Source organism: Nicotiana attenuata, unplaced genomic scaffold, assembly GCF_001879085.1.
Source record: "Nicotiana attenuata strain UT unplaced genomic scaffold, NIATTr2, whole genome shotgun sequence".
NCBI classification, from domain to species: Eukaryota; Viridiplantae; Streptophyta; class Magnoliopsida; order Solanales; family Solanaceae; genus Nicotiana; species Nicotiana attenuata.
Genome location: NW_017670857.1, coordinates 286,537 through 304,645, shown reverse-complemented (window position 1 = coordinate 304,645; position 18,109 = coordinate 286,537). Strand labels below are relative to the sequence as shown.

Below are 18,109 nucleotides of genomic sequence, written 5' to 3'. Positions count from 1 at the left end.
GCCCTACTCGAGGTTTCAAATCACATCAAATAGCGTCAAAATTACGAACCACACTTCAAATCGAACTTAATGAACTTATGAACTTTCAACTTCTACAACTCGCGCCTAAGTCCAAAATCACCATACAAAGTTATTGGAACAGTCCAAACCCCATTTCGGAGTCTTTTACACAAAATTCAAATTCCGGTCAACTCTAACTGCTTAAGCTCCTAAAATAAGAATCTTTCGTTCAAATTGACCCTGAATCATCCGAAAAATGAACTCGGCCATACGCGCAAGTCATAACACATAATAAGAAGTTGCTCGAGACCTTATACAGCTGAACGGGACTTTAGTTCTCAAAACGACCGATCAGGCGACCGATCAGGTCGTTACAAAAAGCAATAGAAAAGAATAATGAATTAAGAAAAAAAAAATTGTTTGGCAAGCAATACATCATACATTCGCACTATAATTTTCAAACATGGCATTGTCGTATTGTACACGATCAACATAAGCACATTTCACCTGTTTTAATTTATATAACAGTTTTTTTTTGCTTTATAATATTCTTAAATATTCCGCAGAATTCTTAGAAATATGTAGTTATATATTTCTACAAAATCTTAAATTGTTAAATCATTTGAATAATAAAATTTAATGTCTCGTTTGATAATCTAAATCACATTAATTTTTTATCCTATCTTAATTCTTTCGGTATAATTTCTATTATAAATAATTATACTACATATAAGAATTAATATTTCAGTCCTTTTATTTTTGTAATTTGGTGCATCACCTGAAATAACGAGGAAGGACAAATAATAGTATAGCACACCCTCTCTTCTTCCCAAAAGCCTATAAATTTGGAATTCCACATGCTATTGCTTACATATTCATTCATTTTCATTCGCTTTTTTGGCTTTTGCCATCATCAAATAGTCTTCAAAAAAAGATTAGTCCAACAAACTAGCAATTAGATATCAATAATTAATCCTTCTTCCTCATTACTTTATTCAGCTACATGATTAATTAATTCAAAAATTCCAAGACTTTACACTATTTATCTTGTCTCCATTGATCTCTCTCAATTTCCAACACCAAGCCCTACCATTTCTTCTCTTCTTTCTATAGTTTCTTGGTTTTCTAATTCTTCTTCATCTTTTAACTACAACCATGTCTTCTATTTTGACTTCTCAAGGTATGGTATTAGCTACAGCCATGGCAGTTTCTGGGACAATGATCCTTTTAGCTGCTCTTAAACTTCAAAAATCTGCAGATCAATTCTCTTTCAACCTTATTCTCCATCATCCTCGATCTTGCATCTCCACAGGTATGTATTATCATCTTTCTGTCTGTTTCATTTTAGATGACACTCTTTCCTTTTTATCTGTTTTAGAAAAAAATAGTGTTTTTGAATATTTTGAAAATTCTTTAATTTTAAAAATTCACATTTTATTCTTAACGAAATACTCTCGTGGCTATAGACAATTCCACGACATGTTTTAAAGGTAGTTTTAGTATGTGCCAAAAGTCTGTGGTTCTTTTTTAAATTTCATGTTCAGTCAAATACCACCGTATAAAATGATAAGGAAGGAATACATGTTCTAACAGATTAAAATATATTATTCCTAATATGCTTTTTTTTATACTGAGAGTACATATGAGTTAAATTCATATGTTAATGGATTTTTTTTAATTTGTTTAGATGGGAAGAAGAAGGAGAAAAAGAAGAAGAGAGTGAAATTTGCAGAAGATGTGGTGGAGCCAAGTGGGAATAGTGAAGAATACAGAAAACTTCGTTGTAATAATAATTTTAGCCATGGAAATGGACATGAAGCTTCTTCTTCTTCTAATAATTCGGATTCAAATGCATTCAAGAAGAGTGGGAAAGTGCAAGAAATGCCAGCCAATAGGGCAGCCCTCTACAATTCTATGCTCAAGGGTCGGGTCATCAACCGGGTCACTTATTCCTATTGATCGGGTCGGATTTTCCAATTACCCAATTCTAACCCTCTAATTTATGTACAAATTAGAAATTCGAGTCCAATGAAAGAAAAATGGAAAACATTTATTTATCTTTCGATGAAGTGGGCACGGGGTACATGTGCTCACGTGTGAGAGTAGTTTGAATTAGGATTTTCTTTTTCTTTATCTTTTTTAATTTTAATTTTATATTTGTGTAATTTTGATGTTTATTTTGGGGAAATTTTGCCAAAAGGGAGACATCTTTTACATGTATTTAATTTGTATAGGAGGTGGTTTTTGAATACATGAAAGGATGTAAATTATGACCAGAATGAGTCAAACCAAGTGGATTGATTCATTGTATGTATTGAGTCTGCTTGAAATGGAAACGGTTTTTTTTTTTTTTTTTTTGAATTTGTCATTTGTACTTTTTTATTCGGTTCTAGAAAATTAGTTAAAATAGTTGAGTTTTTACTTAGAATAAAAAAATGTTTACATTAACATGAGCATTTCTTACAAATGCTCGTAGGCAAAAGAAACCTATTAAAAAGTTATGTCCTCTCATTATCAAGGCATACAGTCTCATTGGATCCGTGAGACTTTTCACACCATAGTTGAGTTTAATTTTCACGGTTTTTTTCCTCATATTTCATTTGCGTATCCTCTATTACTGTAGAATCTAGAAAAAATTAGTTAACAATAGATAATAGGTGAATTTGACTATAATCACACCTTAAATAATCACCTTCTTGTGTAGTTTTAATGCTAAAAGTGATGACAAAATGATCTTATTAGTGCTTTTCATGATTTGTAGGTTATATATATATAAAGACGGCTAAGGAGCAGTTTTGGAGTCAAAAGTGATGAAAAAGAGGCCAACTGTGAAATTTGCTAAGTGACCCGTGCAAAAACGAGCCGAAGATTCAGAGAACTGGATCCACCGCGGTTCTACCGCGACCGCGGCAAAACCGCGGTGGGAAGCAGCTGCAGAAGATTGAGATTCCGCGAGGGTGTTTGGCCGCGGTTCTACCGCGACCGCGGCAGAACCGCGGCAGGCGCAGTAAACTTCAGGGACCAAAGTGTCAATTACGGGATTTTTAGACCTAAACCCTATTTAAAACATTAGACTTCGCCCAAGAGAGGCATGTATTGATTTTTTAGGTTTCTTAGCAAGGAAAAAGATTGTGAGAAAATACTCTAAACATCTTTCTTCTTTTCTTTTGATTTTATGATGAATTCAAGCTTAGTTTATGTTCCCATAGCCATGAGTAGCTAAATTCCTTGTCTAAGGCGTTGATGGAACCTATTGGGTGATGAACTTCTTGTTTATGTGAATACAAATTGCTAGTTTAATCTTTATTTGTTCAACTTCGTGTTCGTTGTAGTTAATTGACAGGATCCTCAATTAGCTGTGCCTATTTAGTGTGCATAACTTGGAAAAGAGTGCATATTTAGGGTATTGTTGAACAACACCACTCCTAAATTATTAGAGGAATCTATAATTGCGGGTTTAAAGGCGGGATTAGGAATAACGAAGTCTTGGGTGCAATCTAAATTGAATTGTGCTAAATAAAGCAAGCTAGTGTATCTCGGGAGAGTGCAATAGTAGATTACTGTGATTACTCGGGAGAGATTTGCGGCAAAATTAGCGTTCATGATTGATAGAGATGTGTGGGTAAATTTGTATGAGCATAAACAGAAGGGATTCCATCAATAGGGGAAATCATTGCCTTAGCTCTTTCTCATAATTGTTTACAACCCTTTTAATTTAGTTACAGCCATTTAGTTATTTGCAAGCTAGTTATTAAAGAACACTCAACTGAGATTTGAATATTTGGGAAGCTAGTTCTGAAGACTAAGTGGGTCTGAAGATAGCGGTTGATAGGTTAACTCTCTGTGGATTCGACCCTGGGCGTAATACTCGGGTTATATTTGCAACATCCGCAGAGTTCTTTTTATAAGCCATAGTTGGGCGTGATCAACTTTTGGCGCCGTTGCCGGGAAGTTAACGGAATTATCAATTGCCATTGACAGAAATACAAAGATTCTTGTTGTAGTCAGTTTTCTCTCTACCAACTTTTTCATTGAAAATTTGACGGTTGTTGATCTGGGTGCACAGGTGCATGCCTAGAAATTCTACGAGGACTGGAGAACTGCTTGAAGGACTCTCGGACCCGGAGAAGACATTCCGGGCATTGAATCGTGCAAACAAAAGACTTCAACAATCACAACAAATACACCAACTCGAAATTGACATGGGCGACATAAACGACCCCAACGGGAACGTCAGGAATGAGCAATTGGCACCTCCTGTGCCTGAGGGTGCACTTTATGACTGGGCACAACCCACAGCTGACAATCTGGCCACTGCCATTATTGTGCCTGCAATACAAGCTGAATCGTTCCAGATCACAAATAACATGCTACACTTGTTGCAGAACAAGGGACTTTTTTCTGGGACACAAACAGAAGACCCGCAACAACACTNTAATTTGAAGTATTATTAATTTATTATGCATGAAAATTTAGTTTTACTATTTTTTTGTTAATTTACTTTTTAAATGCAAACTTTATTATATAATTATATATATATACTATACATATTATCTATACTATATATATATATATATATATATATTTATTTATTTATATAGCTATATATAAGCAATTTATATTAGTATATACATATATAGTTTACAAGAAATTGCCTTAGATAAAAAAAAATAAAAAAAAATTGCCCGAAACGAAAAAGCCCGTTAGGCCCGTGGGCCCGGCCCATTTAGCCTGGGACCATGTGGGCTTAGGACCGTCGTGGGCCGGTTCCACCCATTGGGACCGTGAAGCCTGGGACCGTTTGGCCCGGGCCCGCCAAAGACCGGCCCGCCTAAGCCCGGGACCGTTTAGGCCTGGGCCCGGCCCAGAATAGGGCCTTACTCTAAACTGGACCTATGACTACTTCTCCACTAGCATGCTCTTAAAATGTTCACCTATCACAATATGACTCCCCAGCCCTACTATCCCTTTGTATGTGACTGAATGCTCACCTAGTGACAGTTAATTAACTAAGTTGAAACTCTAAGTTACCCTGTTTCTGTATACTATTTGACTGCTGGGACCTTTGTTTGGGTTACAATGATTGAATGACCCTGTTTGCTCCTTACTTCCTGAGAATCAAAAACTATTTTTTTTAAAAACTATATCCTGTTTTTAACTCTTATTCTTAGAACACCTAGGTTCTTGCCCCTCTAGTGTGAGCATTGCTTTGGAGTCCATGAGACTCTTCTGAACTTTGACACACTGGAGTTGGCTTTCCAAACTTGCTCACAAAGGGTTACTTTGAAAGTTTTCTGGTGTGAGCATTGCCCGGGGTCCCTGAGGCCCTTGGGAACTTTGACACACCAGGATACTATTGGATGCACTATGAGGTTATGGCATTTTTGGACTGGTTGAAGGCCTAGTCTGCCAGGTTTATCCTTTGGGTCTATATTCGGGCTCCCTATAGTTGTAGCAATTTCACTTCTGTAATTCATTATTAATGTTGGTCTGTAATAATAATTTCTTGTAAACAGATATTGGGGAAATTAGTAAAAGGGAGGAATTCTTATACATATCCTGTTGGGAAAGGGTAGATACCATGCCTATAGGTTGTTATAATATTTATTTATTTATATGCCATGCCTATAAGTTGTTACAATATTTGTTTATTGTAGATAACATGCCTATATGTTGCTACAATATTTGTTTATTTAGATGCCATGCCTATAAGTCGTTACAATGTTTGTTCATTTAGACATCATGCCTATAGGGTTCCAAAAATTGATCCTGCATTCTAGATAACATTCCTGTAAGTTTGCTGTGATGTTTTCTTAGATACCATGCCTATAGATTGTTACAATGTTGTTTATTTAGATACTATGTCTATAGGAGGTTTTTAAAATTAATCTGTACTGCCTGTAAACTTGAAAAGAATCAGCTTCTGCATACTAACAAGGTTTAAATCAATCTTCTGTATGTTTTAAAACTAATTGCTGCATTTAGACGCCATGCATATAGGATTCCAAAACCAATTTCTGCATTTAGCTGCCAGTATCTATAAGTCTAAAATCATTTATTACACCTCGGCAGTATGCCTATAGGACTTAATAAACTCGAACCGTTTTAAACTGATTCTCAGAATTCTAATTGCATTTAGACAACATGTTTATAGGGTATTACAGATCCATGCCTAGGCAAGCCTATAGGTAATCAAGGTCTAATACAACTGTGGAACTATGCTTTGCTCATTTGCGACTGCCCAGATTCAACAGGTTTTAAAATTAGTAGGCAAACTAATTAGGTCTTTAACGCTTTGCCTTAATACCATGCTGCATATTCTCTGCTCATCATGCTCACCTAGATATCCTATCCTAAGACCTTCCTGAAATATCTGAAATCCGTTGTTTGAGACATGCACTTACTTGCTCTATTTGTAGAGGTAAAATGTGAGCCTTTTAACTGTTCTATCCTTGGTCCAGTCCTACGTGTTTTGTTTGTCGCCTAGAGTTTTCTCCTTTTAATTACTGTAGGAGAGTCTAGATCCACCTTAACTAGAAGTCCTAAATACCTCCGGACTATATAAGTAAAGGGACGGGTAGTGCACGCATAGGATACATCTTAAGGTTGCTAGAACGCTTTAGGCTATGACCAAGGGGAAGGTAATTGGGTAGTAAAGGATATGATGACATGTGCGCTAATGCCATGTGTAACCCCTCTAGTTGAGGAAGGCTTACCGGGTATTGTACAGATGTGATCCTATAGGCTAACAAACCTAGGACTTCCCTCATCTTATTTACATATGTGTGCTTAGACTGCTTATCTGTCAAATTTCCTTTATCTTATATGTGTGCTTAGTCTGCCTATTTGTTAAATGACTAATTCACATAATTAAGTTCGGCTGGGACTCACCGTTGTGGACCGCCAGGGGTGCCTAACACCTTCCCCTCAAGGTTATTTAGAGCCCTTACCCAAATCTCTAGTAATGCAAACTGGTTTCATGAGTTAATTGTTCTAGGTGCCCTAACGCACCTTAATCCGTTAGGTGGCGACTCATCAAATTCAAATACCCAATTCCCAAAAGAAAATGAGTTGTTCCCAATGAATGTCGAAACCCGGACTCCGCGAGGAAGGCATGACAACCGCTCTTCTTATATATACTTGCTTTACTTTCATTGAGGGCTTTGCCACTTTGTGCAACTACCTTCCTCTATAGAGTTCCTTTTTTTTGCGCTAGTTCTAGTGCCGCATCAGATCAAAGCTTTCACCTGAGTTTTCATCTTCCCTTTCTTGTTTTGAAGGAATCATGGCTACCATGCACAAATCCACTCACCAAAAAGAGGGAAGTCCCATCTCTGCTTCCCGCCCGACCGGTGGTACACCGCCGGCGTTTAGCGAGCCAACTTCGAACTGTTAGATCTCGATGAAAGATTTTACGACAGAGAAACCTCTCGACGTTCTGGGCCATCGAGAACATGCATCAAGGTTCATTCGATCAATAGAAGAGAGACACCTTGAGGCTGTGAGGAGAGACTGTAGATGGGGAGAAAAGGTGTGTTGATACCCAATTTTTCCCTATAATATTTTTCAAAATGCATGTATACCTCCAAAACTATGCATTAGCATCAATTAATATTTTTCCATAATTTCTGCATTTTTAAGGGTTTTAATTAATTTATCCCAGTATTTTCATTTATATAAACAATTACTAATTGCATCACAAATAGTTTTATAATGGTTTTGTGGCTTAATTTTATCATTTGCGTTTGTACTAATTTTTAATTATTTCACAAATAGCCAGATTTGCATTTTTTGGGGTTATAATTGCAAAAAACTTTGCAATTATAGCCCATGCATGCATTATTACATTATTTTACCAGAAAATAGATTTTGTATTTTTTTTAAATACTAAGCAATTGATTCAAAACATTTCTAGGCATAAAAATCATTTTTATAATCTGTTAATTATTTTTAAAAATTGTTTTTATCAATTAAATGGGTATTTAACAAATAACCCTTTTTATTTTTTCGGACCTAGCCTATTAAACCACCCCAATTTCAATTCCCAATCTCAATCCGATTAGAACCAGGCCCAATTCCATCCTAGCCCAAACCTAAAGACTCTACCCGGCCCCAAACCCCTTTGATCTTGGCCGTTGATCATAGAGATCAACGGCCACCATTTCCCCTTTCCTTTTTTTTAGAAACCCTAGTCATTTGTCACCACCGGCCGCCCTGAAACCCTCTCTTCTCTAGTTACCTCTGAGACCAAACTCTAACCCTAATCGCCGCCACCTAAACCTAGCCCTAATCCCTTCGATTCCTACATGTTCTATGAGGTTCCACGATTGTTTCATACCTCCATTGGTCTCCTACTTCTTCTGGTTATTCGACTTTGCTATTACATGAATGGAATCCCAAAAGATCTAGCCCAGATCTTGTTCGAGACTCTTTAAGAGTCCGCCTATGGTTACCTCCGTTTGTGAGTGCTACTCTCTCGATGTTTTATGGTTCAAATCTCTAGTTCAAAGCCAGATTCTCTTTACCCCTCCCCCTTTCCTCAAAACCCTAGTCTTTGAACATGAATCCGTCTAGATCTTTGTAGATCTGGAATGATTCGGAGTTTGTTAATGACTTTTCTTTAAAGATCTCTTGTTTCTTTGTTGTTAATCGATTTTTTGCACTGTGTTACTTTAGCGTTCTGGTTTCCTTGTTATTTGTTGGTCGAATCTCTATGTATCTGAAGAATTTTCAAGTTTCCATGACCGTTTTCCTTAAGAATTTTCTGATTCCCTACTGTTAATCAACTCTAAGTATTTTTCAAAATTAGGGTTTCTGCTTTGTCTATTTTTGCAAAGGGTTTTCTTAAATTTCTCATGTTTTTGTTTAATCTTTCTGTAATGACTATATTCCAGGCTTGATTGTTTGAGTGTTCGTTGTTCGCTTCAACATTTTTTGTCCATTATCGTTTTGAATAATTGACTGACTAACTTAATTATCTAGGGTTTCATTTTTTGCTGAAATGATTTACTGAATTTCTGCTTGCTTTCCTTAATCCTGAGATTCCTAATCATCGTCTCTTGCCTATTTAGGGGTTGTTTGACCCCAGAATGGCCTCTAATTGCTCAGGTTACCTTATTTGTGTGATTGATTGCTTGATTTATGGGTTCTAACCTTAATTGGCTGTTAGACTCACTTCTTGCCTTATTTGAAACTCAATCCGAGTTATTTATGGGTATAATTCCCTGATTTTCTATCTTGTCAAGTGATAATAGGCTAAGTCTAGGTGATTTGGCAATTATTTATGCTCCCGCTTGATTATGTTTCGATGTCATAATATGGTTAAATGATGAAAAATGGGCTCTAATTGTGAATTTTACACATTGCAGGATGGTGAGCCTAGATGATGCCTTAAAGTGGTGATTGAAGCTACATTGGAGCAAGAAAGACCCCTCGGAGCTTAGTGCGCGCAAAGACTAGACAAAGAATTGAAGAAAAATGGCCTGAACTAGCGAGAAGTCTAGCGCGTTCGCGCTAGTCCAGGAGCGGGAGGCAGAATGTCAGGAAACTAGCGCGAACATTAGCGCGTTCGCGCTAGTCCCTGTTCCGAAAAAGGTCTGTTAGGGGCGAAATTGGAAACCTGGAGGAAAATTCACTTAACCTATATAAAGTCAAGCTCGCCCAAGGAGTAAAATATCAAGGTTTTCATAGTTTAGTGCAAGAAACATAGAGGCAAGAGGCAAGGAGGAAAATCCAACATCAAGTTCTTCTTTTCTTCTTCTTGTTTTTACGTTTTGAATGAAATTAAACATTATTGAGATGAACACTGCTATGAGTGGCTAAAACTCATTATTCTAGGGTCATGGGTGAAACATGATTGTTGTTGTTCAGTTAGTTAATTTACAAAGTTGGTTTAATCATATTGGGTTGTTTATTTAATTCTGTTTTCCATTATTTTGCTGAGTAGCTAACAGTGAAATACTATCTACGAATCTAGAGTTGAACTCGAAAGTGGGAACTTTGGATTGCATATAGAATTAAATAGAGCAAGTTCTTGAACCTGGGCATCGGGGGACGGATTCGCAATTAGGATAGACATATACCTAATTGCCTTGCTTGGTTGAAATACAGGAACTGTAAACGCATTCTTGTTAATCTTAATTCCATAGACATATAGGCATTGAGTTAATTTGAATAGGCGAGTAAGGAGTCGAAAGATCCTTACGAGCATTATCAACCCTATCAATCAATAATCCAGATAAATCAATTATTTATTTTAAGCCAAGAACGCAACATGACGGTTACCTAACCCGTGACCCTAGAATATTCTTCCCTATTGACTGTTATTCGAAATTGTTGTGTGTTTAGTTGATTATTCTAGTTATTTGAGTAATTGATATTTTTAGGTAGTAAATTAGAGACAACTGTATTTTGTGAGAAATCTCTTGGATCAATAAGTTAATTGAGTTTGAATCAGTCAAAAGTTAATCACAAGTCTTTGTGGGAACGATACTCTACTGACTACCTTATTACTTGACGATCACGTGCACTTGCGTGAGTGTTTTAATCGCAACATCAAGCTTAATTGATTATTTGATTGCTTCCCTTACCTTATTTACAATACTAAGCTGCCTTGCCTTATTTACTTTACACTACTCGACTCCTATAAATACATGATTCTGTTTTCAAACACAGACACATAGACCTAAGGAAAAAATACTTAAAATTTCTTGCTCTCTCTCTATTGCAATCTACTGCTACTTGTCTGTTGCACTATGTAGTCGGTTGGAAGGCAAGACTAGATCTTGGATCCTATTTACTTTACTCTCCTACTGCAAATTTCCAACTGGTATGCCTCCACTGCTGCTATTCAATTAAACTATGTGTTTACTAGCATGTCTACTTCAGTTCAATCTATGTGTTTACTAGCATGTCTACTTATGTTTAATCCATGTGTTTACTAACATGATTGCTTCTGTATAGTCTATGTGGTTACTTCTGTTCAATCTGTATGTTCAACAGCATGTCTGACTATGTATTTCCTAGCATGTCTATTAATGTTCAATCTATATGTTTATTGCACTAACATGCCTACTGCTGCCCAATACATGTGTTTACTACAATAGCATGTTTACTTCTATTTTTTTTAAAATTAGAATTATGGGTTTCTACTTTCAGCAAATTTGCATGTTTATTCATGTCTAAATTGGATCTATGTCTATTACTTCCCACTAGCCTTTTCTGTTCTAAATGTTCACAGACTCCTGACCAACACTTTGCTCAGGGGAGCTCTACTGCCCCTTTGTATGTGATTGTTTGATCCTCAGCATGCCTTGTCTTTGTGTTTGGTCACTTAGTAATAGCTAACTTAAGTAATCTTATTTCTGAATGCTGTTTGTTTGCTGGAACCTTTGCCTAAGTTACAGGAATTGAATGACTATGTTTGCTTCTTGTTTCCTGAAAGTCTAAAACTGCTTTTCTCAAAACTACTCTTGTAAATCACTATCCACTTCAAATTCTTAGAACATCTAGGGTCCTTCCCCTCCAGTGTGAGCATTGCTTTGGAGTCCATGAGACCCCTCTGAACTTTGACATACTAAGGCTGGCTATTCCACACTGCACAAGTTTTTGATCTTTAAAGGGGGCCTCAGTGTGAGCACTGCCCTGGGTCCTTGAGGCCCTTGAGAACTTTGACACACTAAGATACCCTCCCTGGCACTATGAGATGTGTCATTTGAGACTGTTTGAAGGCCTGGTTCCCCACGTTTTGCTTTGGGCCTATCCAGGCTCCCTATAGTATACTATTATCATTCCTGTAATTTATTTACATTTGGCTTGTAATATTAATTACTTTGTAAACAAATATTGGGAAAATTAGTAAACTGGGAGAGATTATTATATGTATTTTTGTTGGGAATGGGTAGATGTCGTGCCTATAGGTTTTAAAATCAGTGTTTACATTGTAGAAACCATGCCTATAGGACATTGCAATGTTCATCACTTGTGTGCATCCTAGATATCATGACTATAGGGTTCAAATCCATTTCTGCACTCAGAAATCATATCATTGTGCTGTTGGTTTGTTTGCATGCATTCTAGATACCATGCCTATAGGTTAAAAAATCAATCTTGCACTTTTAGATATCATGCCTATAGGTTAAAATCAATCTTGCACTTTTAGATATCACGCCTATAGGTTAAAAAATCAATCTTGCACTGTTAGATATCATGCCTATAGGTTAAAATTAATTTCTGCATTTAGGAGCCATGTTAAATAGGTTCAGTGTATTCAACATTTAGAAACCACGCTTATAGGGTAAAATCGCTCTTGCATTCTGGACACTTTACCTGTAATTTAAAATCAGTCTTTGAATGCCAACGAGGTTTTAAAACTAATTGCTGCATTTAGTTTCCATTGTCTAAAATCAGTCCTCACATCTAGACAGCATGCCTATAGGGTCTAACGAACCAAACTTCCTGTTCAACATTGTTTACTGGTTTATTATACTTCCGATTAATTAGATACCATGTTCATAGGACATCACTGATACACGCCTAGGCAAGCCTGTAGGGCAATTAAAATCCTGTAAACTGTAAAACTATGTTTTTGTTAACTGTCCAGATTTAGCATGCCCCCTCTAAAATCAGTAGGCAAACTGATTAGGCCTTTATTGCTTCAATTAACACAATGTTGCATATGTTCTGATTCGTGCTCACCTAGATGTCCTGTTATTAGAACTCCTTTAAAAGTATCTGAAACATTGCTGTTTGAGACGTGCATTTGCTTGCTCTATTTGTGGAGGTAAATTGTGAGCCCCTTTTATTGTTCTGTCCTTGGTCCAGTCCTGATTGTTTTGTTTGTCGCCTACAGTTTTCTCCTTTTAATTACTGTAGGAGAGTCTAGATCCACCCTAACTAGAAGTCCTAAATACCTCCGGGACTATATAAGTAAATGGACGGGTAGTGCACACATAGGATACATCTTAAGGTTGCTAGTATGCTTTAGGCTATGACCAAAGGGGAGGGTAATTGGGTAGTAAAGAATATGATGACCCGTAACGCCTCTATTCGAGGGAAGTTTATCGGGTATTGTATAGAAGCGATCCTATAGGCTAACAAACCTAGGACCCCCCTTTTATTCCCGTTTGAATAAACTTTACGTATTTAGGTGCTTTGTTTCTTTAATGACTAATTCACAAAAAATGAGTTTGGTCGGGACCCACATTTGTGGACCTCGAGGGGTGCCTAACACCTTCCCCTCAAGGTTATTTCGAGCCCTTACCCAATCTCTGGTACCGCAAACTAGTTTCATGATTTAATTGTTCTAGGTGCTCTGACGCACCTTAATCCGTTAGGTGGCGACTCTTCGAATCTCATACCCAATTGCCAAAAGGAAAGGAGTTGTCCCAAAGTATCAAAACCCGGACTCCGCGAGGAAAAAGGGGGTGCGACATCATGGCGACTCTGCTGGGGATATTTTAGGCTCTTACCATAACGAACTTATTTTTGTGAATTAGTCTTAAGCATGCTTTATTCTGTTAATACATGTGCACCCTAACCCTTTCCCTTTTATTTGGATGTAATTGCTTATTTCTCAAGCATTTATGATTTCCCTTATTTACTGAAACTGACCTATCTCCTTGTTTTCCTTTTTGTAACTGTCTTTCGATTATTTAAATATCGCATTTATCATTTTTTAAACGTGCAAATACTTGACAGCATGCTGTTTATTGTTGCATAAATCATGCCCAACATCATATTCCACTCGTGCGTAATAAATCCTATAGCAACACTTGATGAGCGTTTGCGCTCTTCCTATATATCACCCTTTAAATTCGGAAAGGCGTATTTGTGGTAAAACTAGTCGATCAGCGGTGCAGTCGACGGTTCCATGCCTTTCCCCCTAAAGTTGTCTGCTTGAGGGTCCCAGTCTAGACCTCTATAGCAACCTTACTCTGATTAATTGTACTTGCATCATGGTCAAACCTAGCCGGGTTAATATGTTGTCCACATAATAACCCTTTAGGACAAGTCTCACCGAAAAGTCCATCGGGTTTTCCATAATCCCAACGGACGCAATCACGATTGCGTGCATTAATTTGGAAGAATAAGTGCCAATGTGCTAATCGTTGTTGTATAAGTAGACGAACCTGGAGGGGGAAAGGGCCTAACTATACTTGTTTTGCAGAAAATGAGGCATGAAGTTCCCAGGTTCGGCATGGTCGGTAGCATAACTTCACTATTGCTAGATTGGTGGAGAGATCATCCCTCAAGTGACAAAAATCATGTGAAACGAGTCTTAGGAAATTTTCCTTTTTTGTTGGATCTTCAGCCAAAAGAGATTCACCGATTGCCAGAACGCTGAGGGGAACGAAGGAGGACATTTGGCAAGGGCATTCTTACTGCTGAACCTGCGTGAACTGGGGGAATTGATCGACAAGAGCATCCAGTCTGGAGAGGGTCCTACTGAGACCAAATAGATTAGGTTTACTTGCTTTATAAATGTAATAAGGCCAAGTGCCATTAGTGACATTATCTTATTTAGAATCGTTTTGGGTCGTCTATTTTTTACATTAATGAAATGAGGCAATTATTGGCATTAAATTTCTCCAAATCTATTTGTCGCTAGGCCTACCTCGGGCACAACGGGGCTCCCAAATTAGGACGCGATTTACATTCCCTTAGTATGTGCTTAAATACTGCAAACTTTTCAAAATTATTACTGACTTGGCTACCTTTTGTTTTTCTTTCTTTCTTTTGATTATTCCCATTCCCCAAAGGTTGGTTCGTGCATACTGGCATCATCAGCTTATCACACAAGATCCAGGGGCCCCTCCAACTTCTCCTCCTCCTAGTCTACCAAAAGGCAAGGGAAAAGCAAAAATGGAAGATTTCAACGGCACCAGAAGGGAAAACAACACACAGGTTGAACATGCAGAAACTTCTGATGGTCGAGGTACTCAGGCCCCAAATGAAGCAGTTTCACGGTTCGAACAGAACATACTGGAACTCCAGGGTGAGCTTGAGCATGTCCGGAATGTGGCAAACCTATCCTTCTCACTTAGCGTCCCAGACATCAATCATCCAAACACTCAGAACCCTGCACCACCTCAAAACACACCCAACAAACGCCCACAAAATCCTCCCGTACCTCACCATTATACAACTCCACCACAAAATCAAACTATCCCACCACAGTACTAGCCAAACACCTACCATACTCCCCAAAATACTTCACCAGTCATTCCCGAACCCCAGAATTCCACCAATGATCACCACTATACTCAAACTCCAAGTCACCAAAACAACCCTATATATGTGGAGACCCTACCTCACTCCACTCAACCCATCTCCTATGCACCAAAATCTGTTGAGAAGGACATGCTCATTAAGAACCTGGTCGAAGAGCTCAAGAAGTTGACCAGCCGAGTTCACGGCGTAGAAGGAGGCAAGGGGATAGAAGGTCTGAACTATGAAGACCTATGCATACAGCCAGATGTAAAACTGCCAAAGGGTTACAAACTCCCAAATTTGAGATGTTTGACGGTACATGTGATCCCGGGGTTCATCTAAGGACCTATTATGACAAGCTTGTCGGGGTCGGAAAAGATGAAAAGATCCGGATGAAGCTTTTTATGAGGATTCTTACGAGAGATGCCTTGTCCCGGTACATCAGCCAGGATCCTAAGAAATGGTCCAACTGGGTGAGTATGGCGTCCGATTTCATGGACCGATTCAGGATCAACACGGAGAATGCACTAGATGTCTTCTACATTCAGAACCTCAAGAAGAAGCCTACCGAGACTTTCCACGAGTATGCTACTCGTTGGAGGTCAGAAGCGGCCAAAGTCAGGCCAGCATTAGACGAGGAACAGATGAACAAGTTCTTTGTCAGAGCATAGGATCCGCAATACTATGAAAGGTTGATGGTTATTGAAAACCATAAGTTCTCTGACATCATCAAACTTGGTGAAAGGATGGAAGAAGACATCAAGAGCGGGATGGTAACAAACTTTGAGGCATTGCAGGCCACTAATAAAGCATTGTAGTCAAGGGGCATATCTAAGAAGAAGGACGTGGGAGCAGTAATGGTCGCCCAAGGACCCAAAACTCCATTCGTATACCGAACCTCCCCACTTGCATACGAAGCACCTCCACCCACATATCAACAGTCATCTCCACCTACATATCAACCCTCATCCCTCAGATATTCCCAACCAGCCACTACCTATAACACCTATAATTCTCAACCATCTCATTTTCAGTCACCTCCAAGTCGTCAAAACTACCCAAGATCGTGACCTAATTTTGATCGCAGACCACCCAAACACTACACTGGAATTGTTGAACCCATTGACTAGCTATATGAAAGGTTGAAGGCTGTTGGTTATGTCACTCCCATCCCTGCTGTGGCCACAGAGAACTCATCCCAATGGGTTAACCCAAATAAGACTTGTGCATACCATTCAGGCATGAATGGGCACACCATTGACGAATGCCACACATTGAAGGACAAAATCCAGACTTTGATTTACAACAAGATCATCCAGGCAAAGGAGGCTACACCCAATGTCCGCAACAACCCCATCCAGATCACAGGGGTGAAGGTATCAATGTGATAGAAATGGATGAAGAATGGGATCCGGAGGGATCAATCGGACTTATCAAAGAGGGTGACGACCCCAAGAAGCCCGCAGTCACACTCAATCCCATTATAGTGCAGATACAGCCGCCAGTGGAGGTCGAGGTAGGCATCAGTCCCGTTTGAAGTCGAGGTAGCACCACCTTCAGTTGCACCTATTCCATTTGAGGTGCAAGTAGCCACACCATTTACAGTGACAGTATCAACCACACCACCTTTCAACACCAAGGTTGTACCATGGGATTACATGGTTGAAGCCAGAAGAAAAGGAAAAACCAAAATGGGAGAATCCGATGCTGCACAAGGGATGGCTAGGACTGGAAGGGTCTATACACCCGAGCATTTGGGAGAGTCCAGTAAACAGGCCTCTAGCAGACCTGCCGTTATTGAAACAGGTCTAGATGACCTCTGGAAGAAAATACAAGCAATGGAGTATTCAGTCATCGATCATCTGAACAAGACTCCTGCTCAAATATCTATCCTGTTGCTGCTACAGAATTCAGAAGCACACAGAAATGCTCTGATGTTAGTATTGGACGAAGCATATGTGCCCAATAACATCACAAGCGGAGAAATGGCTAACATGGTGGGACAGGTACTGGAAAGTCACATAATCACTTTCCACGAGGATGAGTTGCCGCCTGAGGGTTTGAGTCACAATAAGGCGCTACATATCACAGTGCAATGCGAAGACTACTTCATTACCAGGTCCTGATCGATGGAGGATCCAGTCTCAATATTTGCCCATTGACAACACTGAAGAGGATGGGCAAAGGATTATACGAGATACCAAAGGGGAGGGTAATTGGGTAGTAAAGGAAATGATGACTTGTGCGCCAATGCCACGTGTAACGCCTCTATTCGAGGGAAGTTTATCGGGTATTGTACAGAAGTGATCCTATAGGCTAACAAACCTAGGACCCCCCTTTTATTCCCGTTGAATAAACTTTATGTATTTATGTGCTTTATTTTTTAATGACTAATTCACAAAAAATGAGTTTGGCCGAGACCCACATTTGTGGACCTCGAGTGGTGTCTAACACCTTCCCCTCAAGGTTATTTTGAGCCCTTACCCAATCTCTGGTACCGCAAACTGGTTTCATGATTTAATTGTTCTAGGTGCCCTAACGCACCTTAATCCGTTAGGTGGCGACTCTTCGAATCTCATACCCAATTCCCAAAAGGAAAGGAGTTGTCCCAAAGTGTCGAAACCCGGACTCCGCGAGGAAAAAGGGGGTGCGACAAGGTGAGGCTGCAGATACCCTCCCCGGAAGAGGATGTTATGGCCCATGTAGAGGGGTTTCTGAACGTGTACACGTACCCTTTTACGTTGGGTCCTCTCGACCGACTCGTGCTCGAATTCTGTCGAAGATATCGAGTTACTTTGGCTCAGATCCATCCGTCTTTCTGGCGGATCGTGTTGATGATGAGATTTTTCGCTGAAAAGGCCGAGCTCGAGTTCACTCTTAGCCACCTCATCAGATTGTA

General features: G+C 39.0%; 1 protein-coding gene across 1 annotated transcript; it reads left to right on the top strand.

The window, feature by feature from the left end:
- The first annotated feature begins 858 nt into the window (after positions 1-858).
- Positions 859-2,354, top strand: LOC109243954. The gene is made up of 2 exons (XM_019410972.1): positions 859-1,312; positions 1,688-2,354. The coding sequence occupies exons 1-2, from the start codon at positions 1,156-1,158 to the stop codon at positions 1,957-1,959; spliced, it is 429 nt and encodes a 142-aa protein (XP_019266517.1). The 5' UTR covers positions 859-1,155; the 3' UTR covers positions 1,960-2,354.
- The last annotated feature ends 15,755 nt before the right edge of the window (positions 2,355-18,109 follow it).